The sequence below is a fragment of the Artemia franciscana genome, chromosome 14, assembly GCF_032884065.1.
Source record: "Artemia franciscana chromosome 14, ASM3288406v1, whole genome shotgun sequence".
In the NCBI taxonomy this organism is placed as follows: domain Eukaryota; kingdom Metazoa; phylum Arthropoda; class Branchiopoda; order Anostraca; family Artemiidae; genus Artemia; species Artemia franciscana.
This window is the reverse complement of record NC_088876.1, coordinates 1,079,162-1,100,301: the sequence shown is the minus strand read 5'-3', so window position 1 is coordinate 1,100,301 and position 21,140 is coordinate 1,079,162. Positions and strand designations below refer to the sequence as shown.

Genomic DNA, 21,140 nt, shown 5'->3' with positions numbered 1-21,140 from the left:
TTTTAACTTACAAACTGGTGATTGGATCTTAATGAAATTTGTTATTTAGAAGGACCTTTTGTCTCATAGCTCTTAGTTTAGATCCTGATTGGTTCTGGTGATATTGGGGGGATGGAAGGGGTAAATTGGAAATCTTGGAAAATGCTTAGAGTGGAGAGATTGGGATGAAACCTGGTGAGAAGAATAAGCATGAGTCCTAGATACATGATTGAAATAACCAGCCTGTATCCACTCTCTTTAGGGGGGGGGGGGGGGGATTCCAGTGCTTAAGCATGTTTGGTGCTTCTGGACATGCTAGGATGATGAAAATCCGTATGCATATCTGGGACCTGCACAAATTGACTTGATGACATTTGTTTTCCCAATTCAACTATCTTGGGGGGGGGGGCTGGAGGGAAGGGAAATTGTGAAAATTGATGCATGTTTATCTTACAAATGGGTGATCAGATCTTAATGAAACTTGATATATAGAAAGATCCCATGTCTAAGATGCTCCATTGATTATTCAGATTGGATCTGGGAGTGAGGGGAGTCAAAATCTTGGAAAATGTTTAGAGTTGGGAGATCAGGATGAACCTTGATGGGAAGAATAAGCACAAGTTCTAGATACATGATTGACACACCCAGACCAGATCTGATCTCTTTGGGGAGGGGATTTCCAGTGCTTTGACAAGTTCAGTGCTTCTGGGCAAACAGCAAAGTCAATAACTCTAGTACCAAGTCCAATTTTAGGTTCCAACTTTGTTGCAAGTGCCAAATGAGCTCTTGGCCCTTGTTCTCTTATAGTTGTGTGCTACAATTGGAGTAATAGTATTTCTTCATATTAGTAAATAAAGTGAACAAATTTGCCACAAGTATAACGAAATTTTCTACACCCAGGGACATGCATATGCTGCATCTTTAGACCATCTGTATAATATTAATTTTTATCATATTGATTCTTTGATTTGAAGGAAGCAATAGATTACATCTTTAGATCTTCTGTAGAATGATCATTTCATCTTGGTTCTATGATTTGAATTGAAATAAGCAATAAATAATTTTTTAAGGTGCTTTAAATTTTTTTAGTTTTCTAAAACCATCAGTAAACCTTTCACCAATGTAATTTTGATTGAATTTGACTCAAGACAAGGTTTGCAGCTAAACTGTTGTGCATCTTTCCAGGTCCTATTTTGGGCTTTAAATATGATTGTGAAAGGGCTGCTTTTTCAAGGTAATAAAAGCCTGTATTCTATAATTTTATCATATTTGCATTACTATAACAAAATTCTGGGTGCTTAAAAAAAGTCACTAAAAAATAAAAGAAAAAAAATATTTTCAGAAAGTTGTGAAAAATGGGGGAAAAAATACCAGTTTGAAAATCTATAACAATGAATACATAACAATCTGCCCATTTTGTGGGAAGAATTTAAAACTGGAATGCCATTTCCAAGTGTTGTTGATAGTATTATATGTTTTATAGCTGATATTAACATATTTCAGAGATAATATTATGGATGTGCCTCATATTCCAAACATGACTGAGCATGTCACCATTCCTGAGACTACTGATGTTAAAAATGGTAAGTTATCTAATAAATATTTGGTAACAAACTAAAAAGAAAGCTGTTTTTCTTTAGCAAATCATTTTCTCGTTTTCTTCTTGCTTCTAAAGTTCTCCACAGTAAAAATAACAAAAAAGATACAATATTCAATTGCATAAAAGCTAGGTAATGAAAGTGCTATTTTGCTACTCAAGAGTAAATTATTAGCTATATTTTTCCTTTGAAGAGACAAGTCTTCAATTTGAAAGTTTTTCTCTTTCTATTTCCTGTTTGCAGACATTAACAATAAGAAAAATTAGAAAGCAATAAGAAAAATCATTCCTATTGAAGTCCATTTCTTGCAGCAGCCACAAGAATTATCTATTAATAATAAGGACTAGTTTCATCTATAATGATACAATTATAAATTAGTTATAAGGTTTAGTTTTTTTGTCTCTTGTAATAAGGATTTTTTTTAAAAACCTAATTACCTACAATCTTTTTCATAAAATTACTTTTTTAACAAACTTTTTCACAACATTACTTGATGTTTGTTTGTTTCCTGTGATTTGTAAATAAACCAAGAAAAAGAAAAGGAGTTTATGATAAGGTAAATGTTGTTGATTAAAGAGGGAACACCAAGCAATCTTCTTTTTTCAGTTACCTCTCTTCGTACCTAACCTACAAGCTGTTGGTTTTTATCTTGAAATATTTATTATTGTTTCCTTGTCCTTTTCCTGCCAATTTTTATTGATTATTTCCTATTATTTCCTTGGCAAAAAGCATATAATTTCATCAGTCTTTTCAATTTGTCCAAATTCTGTCAAGTTTTTATTTTCAAGAGCCCAAACTTATTATCAAGAGCTGTTCAGGTGTTGCTAGTTTTATATATTACAGTTAGTATATTTCAAGTAGGAGGAGTGAAAAAAAAATTGATTTTTCTAGTTTTTTTTTTAAAGTAGATTTAGACAACTTCTCCCACCCTGCACATATTCACTTGTGTACCAAACAATGCTTGTTTTTTTCAGAAATATCTGGTATTTGTTCAGTATAGCTAAGTAATTATCTAATAGATAGCCTACCAAAGATATTCCATGTCTTATTTTCCAGGAAACATGGTCTTTATGTTTATTGTAATTAATGTTTTTCATCACAGGGGTTTGTTGTTGATTTTAATCAAGACTTGTTCTGAGATTTAAGCCCTGTTGAATGTAATGATAGGTTGACCTCAAGTAGTCTGATTTGCATGTGTGTTGTGTCTTAAAATTGCAAGTTTGCCTCTAGGCCATATTTGCAGTCAATTGAGACCCTTGTGTAGACATTTCCAATGTTTATTATGGATAAGTAGAAACCCAGGTCACCTAGAATATAAAGAGAACAGAATATTACATCTTTGCCTTTCCAAACCAGTGACCTGGTACAAAATAGTAAACCTTATCACATTTTAATGCAACACAATTTACAACGATGCTTTCCAGAGAAAGCATTACGCTTGCTTTTCTGGCTGAACTAATATTTATAGACACCATTCTACTTTTACTTTACACTTTCTTTTTTTTTGGGGGGGGATACAACTCCTCTTGCTCCTTCAATTTACTCTGGAGATTGATTTACTATATAGGTTGAGCCTTTGGACTGACTTCACTGAGAAACCGGTAAAGGTTATGTAGGGGGCAATTTGGTGTTTTGTTGGGATCAAGCAACTGGTGCTTGAGATAGGTACTGGTGTGTGAAATACTGGGCTGTGATTGTGACTAACTGGCTGCAGATGGTTTTGATTTGGTGTTTTGTGGGATGAGGTAAGAGTTGTTCTAGATGGACTTGGCGGTGCTTTTGATGTCTCTTGGTATGGGGTAATCTCAGAGCTGGTGACATAGAATCTTTATGTGACGCCTGTTTCTTCTATAGGTTGCCCCTTCATCAGTCTTGACTATGTACAATCTTGGATTTATGTTGGCTCTTTTGATAATGCCAATTTCCCATAGTTACCATGGAATTGTGTCTGGACTCGTCAACCGATTTTTTGTGACTTCTGTTCTTTTGTGTGTTTGGTCATGATACTTGATCAGGCATGACTGTTGTTTAATCTGATTTCTTTGAACTAGATTGCAGTAAATGATCTTTGGTACAAGTAGTTCTTTTGTGCACAAAACTATTGCTCTCAGGTTTCTGCTCATTAGCAATTGGGATGGGGAGGCTAATCCATCAACTGGTGTATTCCTATACTCTAACAGTGCTAATCCAAAGTTGTTTCCAGCCATATCAGTTTTGATAAGTATATCCTTGGCCATTTGTACAGACTTTTCTGCCAATCTGTTTGACTGAGGGAAATTCGGTGATGATGTGGTTTGTGATGTTTCCCTTTCTAATAAAAATTTTTGAAAGAGTGATGATTTGAATTGTGGGCCATTGTCAGCAATGAGCACAGGGAATCCTGTAGCATGCTAAGTTTTCTTCAGGTAGTGTATGACTTAATGCGCGTATGCATTGCATCCTAATCTGTTGACTTTAAAGAAGCGACTGTAATAGTCAATGGTAATGAGGCAATATTCTCCCTTTTTGTAGAAGATGTCACACCCAATTTTTTCCCATGTTAAGTGAGGGATATCATGTGGCATTAAGAGTTCTCTCTGGTTTGAATTTTGGTATCTGGTGCATGCATAGCAGTGTCTGATATGCTCTTCAATGTCTTATGTCATTCCTAGCCAAAAAACGACTGAGCAAGCTTGCTGCTTAATCTTTTTGATGCTCAAATGGGATGCATGTATGCAGTTGAGGATTTCCTTGCGGGAGCTCTTTGGTATGACTAGGCGATCTCCTTTTAGTATGATATTGTCTATGATTGTTTGGTCATGTCTGACATTCCAGAATGAGCTGATGATTGGTGAGAGAGGTCTTTTGGCTTCCAGCCAACTGTTTTGAAATATCTTAGCAAGCACAATCATTTGAGCGTTTGTTGTTGTCTCTTGAATGAGCTTTTTAAGTCTGCAGTTGCTGATTGGTAGTAGCAACATCACTGAGTGTATGTATGATTCAATCTCCTTTTGCATAGCTGTTTCCTCTTCAGGAAGATACAGGTGCGACAGGGCATTGGCAACGGGGATTTCTTTGCCTGGGCAGAATGTTACTGTGAAGTTGTATGGTTGGGTTCTCAGTAACATTCATTGAAGTATTGGTGAAGACTTTGACATAGGTTGATTCAGGACTACTTTGAGAAGCTTGTGATCAGATACCACCCTGAATTTCTGGCCATAGAGGGATTGATGATAGTGCATGCATCCAAAATGAATGGCATAAAGTTCTTTTTCTATTTGCAAATAATTCTGTTTGGTATCATTCAGTGCACATGGTGTGAAAGAAACAGGTTTCTGATTTTGAATGAGAGTGGCTCCTAGGCCAAACTTCGAAGCATGAACTTGTAGCTCATTGTTCCCTGCTGTTGGACCAAACGATGCAAGGGAACTGCAGACGAATTCTTTGATGTTGGTAAAGGCTATGTCATATTGGTGCTCCCAATTACGCTGTTGCTGTTTTGCAAGATCACGTATTGGCTGGTTTAGTAGTGACATGTTGGAGATATACTCTGCAAGGTAGTTCATCATTCCTAGTACAGTTTGGAGTTCGTCTTTGGTAGATGGGGGCCTCATTTCTTTTAGTGCACTGACCTTTCGTGGATCTGGGTGGATGCCATTTTCTGATATTTTGTGACCCAAGTATGGTGTGTTTTTGCGTCCAAACTCACATTTCTCTGGCTTGAACTTGACAGCTTTTCCCTCGTGCCTGGATTAGCGCGCTGCGGACATTGGCGTCAAGCTCTTCTATGGTTTTTCCTGATAAGATGATGTCATTAACTCTGACAGATAACCCTTTGGTACCCTCAAATGCCTCTTCCATGCATCTCTGGAATTCGTCCTGTTTTCAGATCAGACCAAACGGCATGTTTTTGAACTTGTATTGACCATATTGTATGTTAACATTGTTAATTGAGGTAAATCCTCATCAAGGATGTGAGTCCAGTATCCAAGGTGGACATCCAACATTGCAAAGAACTTAGCAGCAGAATGTTTCAATATTGCTTTATCAAATGTGGGTATTGGGTGGTGGGGTCTTTTGATAGCCTTGTTTAAGTCTTGTGGGAGCACAGGTTGACCATCACGTTGATCACATTTATTGGGAAGTGGGGTATCAAAAACAGGTTTGTGAAAGAGGTACCTTGAGAAAACTGTATTACATTGAGGATTGAAATATTTACTAAATTTGTTCAAGTATACTTCAATCTTGTCTTTTTCATCTGCTGCAGTTGTTAAGGTGCTAAAGATGTCTCGCCCTTTGTTTCCCATCCATATTAGTAGATAGGCACCTTGGAACTTGTCTGTCTTTCCACTGAGGGGTCCTTAGAACACTAGGCTTGCATGGTTCTTGAATCTTGTCCATGCCTCTTTAAGGTTGTCACTTGTCCAGTTTATTGCGGGGTAATGTACGTTGGTTCCCATGTCGTTGTTTTTCTGTTTTCTTTTTTTTTTTTCAAAGTCTGCCTGACACCATGTAGAAAGTTTCAACGTTTATTATGGATAAGTAGAAACCCAGGTCACCTAGAATAGAAAGAGATCGGAATATTACACTAGTTAAAAGGAAGATTTTTTTCGGGAGGGGGGGAGGGAGGGTTCTAAAACGATTGGTATAATTGGTGACAATCTTTCTGTTTTTTCATTAGAATTGGAAGGGGGAAATATTTCAATTATGAGCTATACCTGTTTCAATATGTCTGTCAAACAGGTAGTGGTGTACCTACTTTCTCTCTTGTGTGTGCATATGTTTTCCACAATCATTTAACTACTATTGAATCTGAAACAAAATGAGTGAAAGATTCAAAAATAGAATCAGTTGAACAATTTTTTTTTGTTTGTCTCTAAAGAAAGCTGGGACTAGCATTCAAAGGAAAAAGCAGCATTGCCACCAATTGTAATCAATGTAATCAAATGTAATCAACCCTCCCAGAGCCTGTCTCTTTCATACCGTTTACCCCCTAACCTGACAATTTTCTCTGCAGAGCTTATGGCAATTAAGTTTTCACTTCAAGCCATATCAAGCCAAACAGAGAGCAAACATCAGAAGTATATTGTCTGCTCTGATTCACTTTCAGCCAGCTCTGGATTACCTCTCACACCAGCAACACCAAGCAAGAAATGTTGCCATTGAGATTGAAAATTTGGTTACTCAACTTGCAAAAAAGGGTATATCTGTTCTATTCATATGGGTCCCAGCACACTGTGGTATAACAGGAAACGAACTAGCAGATCAGGCTGCAAAACAAGCCTCCCAACTAGGCCTGATCACCCAAACCCCTATCACTGGTTCTGAATTTCTTTCTTCAATTAGCTCAAAAATTTTTGAAGAAGAAGAGGCCTGGCTCCATTCTTCTCATACTCAGCTCCTCGATCTCTATGATTATAAGCAGCCTTCAAAAGAAATGTACCTCACTTCTCGCATCCTTTCTACCTGCCTATTTCGTCTTAGATGTGGCCATGCAAAGACAAAATCAACACTATTCCAGTGGAAAATGGCTCCATCCCCCAACTGTGACACTTGTGGAGTGTATGAAGATATACGTCACATAATCTTTAACTGTAGAAAATATGAAAAAGAGAGAGAAGTACTAAGAAATTGCTGTGAGAAGGCATTTAGTGCATTCACAATGCGTTCTGTTCTGGGACATCACACGTCTCCTCCTTGGGCTAAAAAACTAAGCACAAACCTATTAGGTAGATTTGTTAAGACTACTGGTTTGGTTCATTCCCTATAATTTTTTTTTTTTTTTTTTTTTTTTTTTTTTTTTTTTTTTTTTTTTTTTTTTTTTTTTTTTTTTTTTTTTTTTTAATAGGATTTTTAGAATTGCCCTATTTTTCATTTTAGATATATTTTATCGGCATTTGGTTGTATTGATATTGGTTATAATGTGTAAAAATTGTATTACTTTTTATTATTGTGTTGTACATGCATTTTAATTGCTGTTTGACAATGCATAGTTGCAGTATTTTGATTCCCGTTTTTCAACGCAGGCAGTTGCTGCAGGCAAATAACCCCCCTCCATTAGGAAGTCAAGCGATACTGTTCTGGTTCAGTGAATACTGACTGAAGTGACACCCAAGCAAGCTAGTGATTATAGAAGGCATAGAACAACTGAGTGATACGAACGCATATGACCTATTGGTCGAACGCGTCAAACCCCAAACAACAACAACAACAACATCTGTTATTTCGTTAGTAGTCAAAGGGAAAATATTTCAATTATTAGCTTTAGTATTTCAATGTTTCTGTCAAAAAGGAAGTGGGGTATCTATTTTTTCTTGTGCAAATGCATATGTTTTCCAAAAACGTTTCACCAGTATGGAATCTGAAACAAAATGAATAAAAGATGTAAAAATAGATTTGATTGAACAGTTTTGTTATTTGACGCTAAAGGAAACTGGAATTAGCATTCAAAGGAAAAATCAACATTACCACCAACCATTTGGTGGCTTTTTTTTATGCTAGATGATTAGCCAACTCATTAGCATATCAACTGCATAACCTGTGGAAGAATTTTAAGGACTCTTTTTCAACTCTAAATCTAGACATTTTGTGTTGGCTATTTGCCAATGATAGTTTAATTTCTGTCTTTTTAAGGGTCATTATTTATTCTCGTGGACACTGTGTTGAAAAGGGGGAAGCAGCTGGGCTCGTTTTGTAAGCTTTTCTGTTGAATGTGTTTGAAGTTGAACTGTTATTTATTGACTTTCTTTCAGAAGTTGAGGAGGCTTTGCCAAATGACCATGAGGAGCTTTTTGACTTTCCAGACCACCTTTTGTCTCCTAAAAGGGAAGATGTTCCTGTGGATACTTTTTGCTCTTTTTCAGGACCATGTAAACTTGAACCTGACACTCAGGAATTGGGTTCCACATGTTTTAACAGTGAAGGTACATCTCAAGCATTTGGTTTTTATATAATCAAATAGAATAAATTTGACTTTGCTAGGTCTTCATCATCTTAAGATTTGAAACGGCTGAAGCCAAATCGAGATGAAAAAAAAAATAACTTGAAACTATGCAATGGACTATAGACAACAATTCCTGCAAATTCTCAAATTTGTAACTTTTTGTATAAAAATAGTTAGTTTTTTTCAAAGAATTTGTCTTATTTCTACAAAAAAAATATTGAACATTAATGTCGTCTTGTACTGTAGTATTAAGTATTGTAGTGTAAAGGTTTTGTACTTGTAGATGATTATGTTTCTTTTGTACTCCGCTTGTTTTATTTCTTTTTTTGTAAATCCAGCAGAAAATATATTATTATATAAAGCTTTCGAATAGTATTAATAACAGTTTATAGTAAGACTCAGTTTGGATTCTGAATTTTCGGAAAACACATCAAAGCAAAACAAGAGTTAAACACAAAACAACTCACTCAGTGTCAAATATTACCCTAAAATAGACCTCTGTTTTAAAAGGAAAGACAGAATTTTTATGCAAATCAACGCTGTACTTATGGTGTTTGAAATCTTTAAAGGGATTATGCTACCGTATTTAGAAATTTCCATAAACAACTCAAGAAAAACCCAGTTTAAACAAAAGCCAAGTAAACAAAAGTTTAAATTGTGATTATAAATTTTCAGTTACAAAAGAATGTCCAGCATTTATAAGAGTAAGTCAGAGAGGAAGATAATTTTTGTGTGGCAGAAGTGGACAATATTTTTCCGTTATGTCCAAAATAGTAATATCAGTTGAAAAAAATGATGCAAAAAATAACACTACTTAAAATAATGTCTTGCACATGAGCTTTGAGATTTTTCTCATCATAGTGTTTTCAGTAGAAAAAAAAAGATTTTTAAGATATTCTATAATATAAAATAGCAGAACATGAAGTTTTTCTACAGACTCCTAAGTCATTCTTCTTCAACGTAGTAATGGCAGCGGCATAACCAGGTGGTATAGACCAAGGGTTGCACTCTCCAAGAAAAGAAAGTGGAAGCTCACTTTTGAAGTATATTAAGACTACGAAAGGTTTTAGGGCTTTTCCATCGTTAGCCCTAGCTACTAAAGCTTATGGTTTTTGTGTTAGTTAGCCAAATACACTGGAAGGATTTTGTACTTACAAAAACATATTCAAAGCTTTATACCGCATGCTTAACCACCTCCCGCACTTCTGCACAAGGCCACTGATAGAGAATACACCTCCAAAACTGCGATTCCACATGGCCTGAGTCACAAACTTGGAACTAACACCATCAATTTACTTTCATCCCAGGACATCATGGACGCTATACAATCATTTATCAGGTTTTATTATTTGTTCAACTCTGAAGTTCCATGTTCACAAAAATTAAACAGCTTAATTCCCATCATTTTCTAAAATAGTCAGGTATAAGGCATGGAAACCTGGTAATTTATTAAACTGAAAAGAGTCTGCTTATGACGACAACTTCGCTTTTAACACCAATGAGTAGTGGATGCTGTAGGAACTTGGAAGGGCAATCAAAGAAAGGGGGGTAATTTGAATCTTATGTTTATTTGTAATGAGCAAACATAAAACTTAAAAATTAAATGTTGGCAGATATATTTCCCCAAACAAACTAAAATTAATTTTCCAAAATAAAAAAAAAAGTTAAAAAAATAAAATTTACTTGAGTATATTTTAAGCATAATATTTGTTAAACATGAAAAAGCTTTGTATATTATTTTTATTGCTATGTTTAGTTGGTGTAATGAAAAATAATAACACATCACACACAAAAAGAAACGTTGCCACCTAAGCACAAATGATAGTCTGGCCTTTTGATGGCTTTTGAGATTTATGCATTTCCTATTTGTTTCGGGTCTCCTCTTTACTTGTTTCATTGATTGTAATTTCAGTCGTTTTAAGATTGAAATATTGTGTAACTTTCATTGTGCTGGTCATTGGCTTATTACGGTTCTTTAACTTTAAGAAAGCTGCGCTTACTCGGTTTTGTATTCTTATTATTATTTTCAAAATAAAATTACTGTACATCGCTATAAGGTATAGCACAGCTAATCATGTAACAGTTGAGCTTGGTCGAGCCCATAATGAAGAGTTAAACCATCCATAGCTTAATGAAATTGTAAATTTTAGATAAAATTGTAAATTATAACCAACTATTTTCTGCTGACAAACATCTTAAGTGACAAATATAGATTTTTTACACCCTTTTCATTAATCATATATCTACTTTCATCCCAGTCTGATGTTCTATAACTTTCTTTGAAAACTTACCTTTAAAAAGAAATTTATAGGGACATTGCAATATTTGATTAATTACATGGAAAAGAGAAGATAATGAAGTCTAAGTCCCTAGAATAGGAAACAGCACATTAGCAAAACCAGATCAGATTCAAAATTATCCTTTACCGTAAATAAAAAAAGAACTTGTAACCTCATCCCTGCTTTTATGAGGTTAATTCACGCATTTATAAATGCGTGGGATTTTAGTGCAAAGGTTCCTTCGCCACTGTGAATATGGGCGTTTTTATTAGTTCAAGAATACCTCAGTAAATTTTTCAAGAGCATCTTAGAAACTACAGAATAGCATTGATGAAGTTGTTAACTCAGTTGTAAATCGTAATTTGCAATTGTAAATTGATGCCTGTGAAATTATAGAGCCCTAATGGCTTTTTTTTTAATTAGCCAAAGGTAGAATCACTGATAATTTACCATTATACCTTTAAATTATACCTTAAATTATTGACAATATTTAATCCTACTTTTATTATTTTCTGTCTCTAATGTTTCTGTCTAATTTTTTTTGTTAAAGCTGGAGATACTTCATCAGATGAAACTGAAACGATGAGAGAACCTTCTATTTCAATTCTATCATCTGGGTATCAACTGCTATCTGGGGGTGCTGCATCCAGAATAACCAATTTAACATCAGAATCAGACTCTCAAAATCTGGACAGCAATGACGAAGGTATTGTTGAAACTAGTAGTGTTGTGAACTTAGTATGAAAAAGGAAATATTTTGTCAAACATAAAAGTTTTTGTAAATTGGACAAGCATAACAGCAACATACATATCAAACAATATAAACAGCATAACATAATTCAAATTAAGCATTTTATTAATCTCCTAAAGTGGAGAGTATAAAGAAAAAAAAAAATGAACAAACTGATCATATAAATATAAAACAATAAAAAAATATAAATACTGGCCAATATAACCAAATTATATTGCACTAGGAATTCTTAGTTACATTTCATTAATAACATCGTAAATTTTAACATAAACAAGCAGCAAATCTAAAAAAAAATGAAAAAAAATGGTTGGAAAAATGGAAAAAATATTGGAAATTAAAAAATAATACCAACAGACTAAAGAATGAAAATAGTCTAGTTTCAATAACTTAAAAGTTTCATAGTCGGGCTATGGGAAATAAATGGCCCTAGCAAATTAAATTTTTGTTGCTTCTTATTCATTATCATAATGGGATCACTCATATCATATTGTTTTGTCACTGATGACGTAGAATGAAATTTTGAAAGTCGACATAAAAAACAAAAAACAAAAAATAGCTGTATTAATATTTGAACGATTAAAATAACTAAAATATGTTAGCCATGCTAAATATAGAAGAGCTTGAGGTAGAGCTACGGAATTAAAAACATTATTTAATGAATTTCTAGTCAAAAAGTCCTGCTGAGAAATTACCCTACCAAAACTTGCAGAGATCCAAGAAAGGGCGAATTTTATTATATTTGCTTGACAAAGGGATAGTGACCATAAGGGATATCTAGGATCTATTGTCCTAGGATAAGGACCATAAGGAATATCTGAATAAAGGAAAGAGCATTACATAAGATGTTTTTAATGTGTCACATTATATGTTTAACGTTTTTAAAGCGTTTAAATAGTATTACCAAAAGTCTTTGCCAGGCTCTGCTTGCATTTCGAATGATAAGGTAGCACATCAAAATTACTTAAACCTTAAGTACAAAAAAATTATTGGACATTTTTTCGTGAGACTCTTATCATTAAAAGTAACTAAACTTCTTTTTATACTAGTTACTTAAAAACTTCTTTTTTAAGTAACTACTGTTAATTTTTAAAGCAACATGACTTCCGTTACGTGGGAATATGGCTGATTATTCTTTTCCAGAGTTAAGTACTGTTACTAGTACCACGACCGACTCATCGTAGCACCAAAACGCGCGAGGTCAACACAGCTACATGCGCTCCTCCTCCATCCTAATTTGTTCTAAGACTCCCTCTTTGCATACTCCCAGGACGCTCCCATTTCCCTTAAATCTTTCTTTATGAGGTCCTTTCACCCCAATCGTGGACGAGCTGCTTTCCGTTTAACCCTAGACATTTGACCGGAAAGAACAATCTTTGGCAATCTCTCATCCTTCATCCGCAGATCGTGCCCTAGCCATATCAACCTTTCTCTCAATTATAGCCCTAGGAAGCGGGGTTGAACCACCCTTTTCGTGCAGCTTATCGTTTGAATTTTAATCAGTCAGTCGGGTACTCAAAACAATCTGTAGGCAATTTCTCTGGTAAACATCAAGCAAATCGTTCTCCGTTTTTTTGGAGCACCCATGCTTTAGAACCATATTTGACTACGTCCTCAGTGTACCTTCCAATATTCTAATCTGGGTTTGCAGACTTCTCTTCCTATGCGTACAAACTGTGAGCTGTGAAAAACCGCAGCTGTGAAAAACATCCTGAGCCCTGGTTATTCTAGTTTTAATATCTTCAAGGTACCCACCGTCTTCACTAATGATACTACCAAGGTAAGTGAACCTGTCCACTTCACTGATCTTTTTGTTACCAGAAATCACCTTTTTTTTCTTTTTTTTTTACTTATTCTTAGCCTTATAGTCTTAGTCTTCTTAACATTAATTTTGAAACCTATTCTAGTACTCTGAACTCTCGAAATCTTTAAAAGCTCATTCATTTGCTCACATTTTCATTTAGGATGTTTCAATCTTAGGCATAATCATCTGTGTACTGGAAAGTTGTACTTCCCCATTTTATTTCGTGTTCTTCCTTTAGAAAAGAATCTATTTATTTACTACAATAACCGGAGCTAGCATTAGCATGTCATGACAAAAATAATTTGTACCTTCAATAACACTCACAAAAAAATTTGATCAGTCCATCAGTCCAAGACAAAGTCCATCAAAATGATCCATATAAATGGAGATAGAACACAACCCTACTTAACTAGAGATTTAATACAAAAATAGCAATTTTGTAGCTTTAATACGAAAGTATAACATTCCAGGACATAGATTATGCTGATGATTAATACGAAGAGACGTATTTCCTACGTTAACTCAATTAATGTTATTCTCTTACATAGGAATAAGTGTTATTCTCATTAAGATAGTATTTGTCTGGTATACCGTATAAAGATAAGTCTTTGGTTTACAATGACGTAATCAAGACTGTTAGCTGTAAATACAACCCATAGTAGATAATTAATTGGGAAGAGGTTTTTATCCCGAAAACACCCACCAAAACAGACCATGCCCTTAAGAATAATCTATTAGTCATAATGGCGTGGGAATGCTTTGTCGTTGCATTGCTGGGAGAAGGTATGTAACTCACGGCACGCGTCCCTACACCAGTCGGCAGTGCTGAGTATACATTAGAGGGGCCTTCTTCTTCTCCTTGTATTCACGGGCCCCAAGCCAGGGTGCCCCAGTTTCTATTATGGACCCCCCAGGGTGCGTTTTTGTGCGTTTGCTCCTAAGAAAAGAATTGACATTAATTTGAAAAACTGAGAATTCGAAAGAAACTCCTAAGTCAGGCTTAGTGCTAAAAGCCTGTAAATATTCGTCAATTTTGGTTTATCTTATTATTTAAAGTGACGTCAACTCTCAAAACACACACAAAACAGACAAAGCCCATAACAATTATCCATTAACCAGAATCTGGTGCGAACTCTTTGTCGTCCTCAAGTGAAAATTGACTTGGCAACAAGGTCCCCAGGCCTGCGAGTAACCCTACAGGGTCACAGCAGGCCTCTGCTGAGGCCCTTGTCCATATATCTGGATCTTACGCTCTGCCGCAGTTGTTTTGTAGAGAATCCTCCTACGATGGGGCTCTACGTCAACATGCAATTTAACTTTTGGTTCTGCCAAAATTGTGTTAACCAATGCAAAATCCAGATGATAGTTTTTCTAAATATATCTTCTGGTCTTCAGAATGATGAACCCCAGTTCTTGCTTGATTTCATCGAATTAACTTCGAGGTGGAGTTTAACTTAAATTTGTACTTGAAGTTTCGTTAGGCAAGTTTTGCTGATTCAGAAAAAAAAAGTACACTCTCCAAGAAGCTCTCATTCAAACTTATACGTTTGTTAATCGAATTTCGTTATTCCACAGATGTGTAAAGTGAAAGTTCTCGAAATAAATGAAATTTTCAAGAGGGGGAAGTGCTGTAAGATAAAGACAACTTTTATTGAATCAAAATAAACGAAGCCATGGAGGATATTTCAAAAGGTCTGTGACAAAACTGAGTCACCAATTCTAAAGACTAAGTTTAAGGGCCTCGATCGCCTATGATCGTGTAAAAACCAAGTAAAACTATATTAGGTTCCTGTTGTAAGTGTGATTTTAGATAAGTTTTTTGTCAAAAATTTACAGTTCTAGAAAAATATTTGTAGCAAACTGACCAAAGGACTTATCAATAGCTAAAAACAAAATGCATATTTTCTAAAGCCATTTTTTGTGTGCTTTTAGACAGTGCTTAGAATTTGCTTGTGAACAGTCGTCTCTCTTTTATGGTCTTCTAGACATCCATCATCATGCTGATAGCAATGTTTGAAAAGTTGCTTAAAGGAAATTTCTAAAAGGAATTTTAGGTTCCAAAAGGTTCCTTAAAGGAATTTCTAAATAAGTGAAAACCATTAACGTAAAAAAATAAAACATTTAGTCTACAAAAAAAATTTTTTAGGCTAAAAACGAAAGCTGAACATCAATTGTGTTTACATCTAAGTTTGTTCAGAAATCATGATAAAAGGGGACAAGGGGGGCAGTTATCCCTGTAGATCCTAATTTTCAGAACTACATAATTATTTTCTGATGTTTACGAATTTATTGATACAATGACCTCCATGGATTGTTGCTTTTAAATTAATTTTTCTAGTGAAAAATTTTTTTTTTTTTATCCCGTATGACTCAAGTTTGAAATCTGAAACAGATTTTTTATATGATCATCTATTGAGTGAAACTAATTTCAAGTTTTTTTCTTTCATTTTTGTTTCATTCGAAAGTGGTAGGCAGTGTAGATCCCAAACAGGTAACAGTTATAAAATTTTCAACTTTCATTTTAATTGCTGTGATGTCTAATTATTAAATCGTTTTTACCTTATTTAATGTTAATAATTTTTTTTTACTATAGAGATAAATCATTTGACTGTGTGCAGTTCTGATGGTATGGATCAACCAAAACTCTTTGGCCCAAAACCAATCTTGAAGGTGAAGAAGCTGACAGAGAAGGCTATTGATGAATTGACAGCTGGTATTTGGCGTTGTGCCACCTGTGGAAAAGCAGAAAAATCGTTTTTTATGCTAAATCTTCACATCAACACCGGGTGTGAAGAACTTTCACCAATACAATGTGACATCTGCCCTGCAATATTTAGGGAATACAGAAATTTTGTAGTTCATATTATGAAACACCAAATGGGACAGACAAGAAGATGTCCTATTTGTTTGTGTGAATATATTGGTGATGTGAATCAACATTTAGTTATACATGGTAATTTTTCCCCAAGCCGGTCTGAGTTAGAACTACAGGGAAGTTCATCTCTTGCTGATACTCAGAATCATTCAACAAATGTTTCTTTTAATTCCTTCGAATTGGATTCCGAAGCAAAAAACTTGGACAATCATAAGATATATTTGAATACTTCCTTGCATAGTAAAAAACATAAAACATTGAAAAGACTGAAAAAGGCACATGTAAAGATAAAGCAATACATTTGTGACGTATGTGACAAGAGCTTTTCTCAGTCAAGTATTTTCATTAAGCACCAAAGAGTACATACTGGTGAGAAACCGTTTAAGTGTGATATGTGTAAAAAATGCTTTTCCGAATCAAGCTCTCTGAAAGTACATGAAAGGCTACATTCAGGTGAAAAACCCTTTAAATGTGATTTGTGTGAAAAAACCTTTTCTAAGTCAAGCCACTTGACTCAGCACCAAAGAGTGCACACTGGGGACAAACCGTTTAAATGTAATATATGTGAAAAAACTTTTTCTCAGTCAAGCAATTTGATTAACCACAAAAGACTACATACTGGTGAGAAACCGTTTAAGTGTGATGTATGTGAGAAAACTTTTTCTCAGTCAAGCAGTTTGATTAAGCACCAAAGACTACATACTGGTGAGAAACCTTTTAAGTGTGATGTATGTGAGAAAACTTTTTCTCAGTCAAGCAGTTTGATTAAGCACCAAAGACTACATACTGGTGAGAAACCGTTTAAGTGTGATATATGTGTAAAGAATTTTTCTGATCCAAGCAGTTTTATTACGCACCAAAGAGTGCACACTGGAGAGAAACCGTTCAAGTGCGATTTATGTGAAAAAAGTTTTTCTCAGTCAAGCGGTTTGATTAACCACCAAAGACTACATACTGGTGAGAAACCGTTTAAGTGTGATGTATGTGGGAAAACTTTTTCTCAGTCAAGCAGTTTGATTAGCCACCAAAGACTACATACTGGTGAGAAACCGTTTAAGTGTGATATATGTGGGAAAACTTTTTCTGTGCCAAGCAATTTAATTAGGCACCAAAGAGTACATACTGGTGAGAAACCGTTTAAGTGTGATCTATGTGTAAAGAATTTTTCTGATCCAAGCAGTTTTATTAGGCACCAAAGAGTGCACACTGGTGAGAAACCTGTTTAAGTGAGATATATCCAAGATAGAATATTCTTCTGAATTAAATCTTAATAATCATATAACAAATCATTCCTAGAAAAAATGCTAGTTCATATTTTACAATAACAATTTCTGTGGTCTTGCTGGATCTTATTGTACTCTGCGTCTTTATTTTGCCATTCTTTTATAGTTTTATCAGTTCATTAATTAATTCATTTTCTCTTTGAGTTTATTTCCTGAAACAATTTGAAATAATTATTAATACAGGTTTCGGTCTCTCCTAAGAGAAGTAAATCTTTAAAACCATGATTATCACTCAGATATATACTCAGGGATTTATGCTCAGGGAAGAGGGATGTCTGCTCATTAAGTGAATGTTCCAATTAGGCGACGTTCTTTTAAAGTGATTATTACAGGTTTCGGTTATTAAGTTATTAATACAGGTTTCGGTCTGTCCTAAGAGAAGTAAATCTTTAAAACCATGATTATCACTCAGATATATACTCAGGGATTATCACTCAGGGATTTATGCTCAGGGAAGAGGGATGTCTGCTCATTAAGTGAATGTTCCAATTAGGCGACGTTCTTTTAAAGTGATTATTACAGGTTTCGGTTATTAAGTTATTAATACAGGTTTCGGTCTCTCCTAAGAGAAGTAAATCTTTAAAACCATGATTATCACTCAGATATATACTCAGGGATTTATGCTCAGGGAAGAGGGATGTCTGCTCATTAAGTGAATGTTCCAATTAGGCGACGTTCTTTTAAAGTGATTATTACAGGTTTCGGTTATTAAGTTATTAATACAGGTTTCGGTCTGTCCTAAGAGAAGTAAATCTTTAAAACCATGATTATCACTCAGATATATACTCAGGGATTATCACTCAGGGATTTATGCTCAGGGAAGAGGGATGTCTGCTCATTAAGTGAAAGTTCCAATTGGGCGACGTTCTTTTAAAGTGATTATTACAGGTTTCGGTTATTAAGTTATTAATACAGGTTTCGGTCTGTCCTAAGAGAAGTAAATCTTTAAAACCATGATTATCACTAAGATTTAGAACTTGATTATTTAGACCATGATTATCACTAAGATAAGAACTTTTTCTCTGTCATGCAATTTGATTCAGCATTTGATTCAGATTTATGCTCAGGGAGGGGGGAATGTCTACTCATTAAGTGAATGTTCCAATTGGGCGACGTTCTTTTAAAGTGATCATAAAGTTTTTTGGACACCAATTCACATAATATAGGAATGAGTAACATTTGTTTATCCATACAATCTGGTTCAAAAGGACCTTTACTTTGTAACGTAAGAACTTTGGAAATCTTCATAATCGTCTAAAGTAAGTTGGTATGTGTACGCCTGGTTGAGTTAACACCCATTTAAAGTCTGTTTTATTCTTCTTTTAATATTTTCTAACCTTTTTTGAAAGTTCTTTTTTGCATATCCCTTGGATTGAAACATTGTGAATAATGATTAATGTAGGTTTTGGTCTGTCCATAGAGAACTAAGTCTTTAAAACTATGATTATCACTAAGGTTTCTACTCAGAAAGGAGGGTTGTCTGCTTATCAAGTGAGTGTTCCTATTTGGTGACGCTCTGTTAAGTGATTGTAAGTCTTGTGGACACCAATTCAGAAAATAATGAAAAGAGATATATTGGTTTTTATCCATTCAATTAGGTTCAAAATGCCCTAGAGCTTAAAATTCTAACTTAAGAACTTTAACAACTCTGGAGAGAAATTTTGTTCTGTTTTGATTTCTTGACAGCGAAAGGATATGTGAAGAAATCCTGTGAAAAAATATCTTGATGAAAATGTAACTTTTTACCGACAGCAACCCAAGTTGTTACTGTGAATAATATTGTTTTTTGAAATTTTCCACAAGCATTCTGCTATTGGCTGACATTTGCAGACTTTCTTGAAAACATTAAATAAAGTTCAGCTTTTTACCGACAGCAACCCAAGTTGAGAGAGAGAGAGAGACTTTTATTTTTAAAAATGACTTTAACAGCGTGTGGCGCCGAATTAGCGTTTTACGTCAGGTATTACAGTCAGATAAAACTTGTCAAATAGGATTATGCGAGGTAAACGGTTTACCAACTTTATTGACACCAATGGAGTCCCGTATGACAAACAAGATTTCGATAACTGTCAATATATCAAAAATTAAGGTTTCATGCTGATTTCAAACATTTAAAATTCATTTAGCTGAATGTTAAATATTTAAACTAAAATGTTTTAAACTACAACCCGTTAAGTTCTGTACAAAGAGATTTTTAAACTCCTTCCTACCATATTTTGTAAGCCCAGTTAACAAATGTTAGACCTTATCTCTTGTTTCTATTTCACTTTGATTTTAAAAATAGCATAATTTAGCATTCATTTTTTGAATACTACAATAGTTTTTTAAATAAACGATTACAAATATTCTCTATTAAAAGTTACGAGCCTGAAAACATCCGATTTTCAAAGAAGGAGAAACATCCGCCAAAAGTCTAGTAATTTTTTTTGAAAATCACGCCATTTGATTCAGCAAATCTAAAAATCGTATTTTAAAGGTTTCAAGGTCCCAGGTCCAATTTTCAAGGTCCAAGGCTACCAAAAATGTGAAATTTATATTTTCAGCCAAAAGAAAGATCATGGATGAGTGTTTACTATTTTCTTTTCTTTTCCCAAAGGTGATTGCATTGGACCAGTAGTCCTAGAATATCAGGAGATGACTCATTGTAACAAAGCCAACAATTTGAGTCATTTTTGAGAGATCAAAAGACTGGAGGTTTTAAGACCCCATCCCGCATCAATCCCCCTTAAAACACCCTATAAAAATCTTAAGATATATATGTGATTAAGTGGAGCTGAAAAATTTCCATAGCTTTATCTTTAGGGATGGCAATAACCCACAAAGCCCCAGGGAAAAGGACTTTAATTTTGCAGTTTTCCCACTTTGAAATGCAAGGAATTATTTTCGGTCAAAAGGTTGATTTTCAATTGGGATGAACGGTTCTCTGAGAAATTTAAAACTTGAGGGTAATTCCTGGCTTAATTTGAATTATAGTCGATAATTATATAATAAAAAAATATCTTCACAGTTCGTGGTAACGAACTGTAGTAAGGAGCGACCCGGCTCACTAGTAACCAAAACTCTAAAAAATGGAATTTTGATGCCAATAGTTACATCAAAAGAATCGCATTTTAATGCTTATTTTAAATACTTAAAGTTCATCAAGATTAGTCTTACCCTTCAAAAGTTACGAGCCTGAGAAAATTTGCCTCATTTTAGAAAATAGGGGGAAATACCCCCTAAAAGTCATACGATCTTAACGAAAATCACAAGATGAGATTCAGCGTATCAGAGAACCTTATTGTAGAAGTTTCAAGCCCTTATCGACAAAAATGTGGAATTTCGCATTTTTTTGCCAGAAGACAAATCACGGATACGTGTTTATTTGTTTTTTTCCCAGGGCTGATTTTATCGACTCAGTGGTCCTAGAATGTTGCGAAAGGGCTCATTCTAACGGAAATTAAAAGTTCTAGTGCCCTATTAAGTGAAAAAAATTGGAGGGCACCTAGGCCCCCTCCCACGCTCATTTTTTCCCCAAAGGCACCGGATCAAAATTCTGAGATAGCCATTTTACTCACCATAGTCGAAAAACCTAATAACTATGTCTTTGGGGACGACTTACTCCCCCGCAGTCCCCGTAGGAGGGGCTGCAAGTTACAAACTTTGACCTGTG

At 34.7% G+C, this 21,140-nt stretch overlaps 1 protein-coding gene across 5 annotated transcripts in view; it reads left to right on the top strand.

The window, feature by feature from the left end:
* The window catches only part of LOC136035154 (zinc finger protein 271-like), a 38,645-nt gene extending 18,925 nt beyond the window's left edge, over positions 1-19,720 (top strand). For 2 of the 5 annotated variants that reach the window (XM_065716709.1, XM_065716706.1), the window contains 4 exons: positions 1,483-1,562; positions 8,312-8,479; positions 11,329-11,484; positions 15,924-19,720. In XM_065716709.1, the coding sequence (XP_065572781.1) occupies positions 1,493-1,562; positions 8,312-8,479; positions 11,329-11,484; positions 15,924-17,431 (1,902 nt within the window). In that variant the 5' untranslated portion in view covers positions 1,483-1,492 and the 3' untranslated portion in view covers positions 17,432-19,720. Of the gene's footprint in view, positions 1-1,482; positions 1,563-8,189; positions 8,480-11,328; positions 11,485-15,923 lie in introns of those variants that run through there. The other 3 variants (XM_065716707.1, XM_065716705.1, XM_065716710.1) reach the window with 2 other exon arrangements.
* Positions 19,721-21,140: the final 1,420 nt, after the last annotated feature.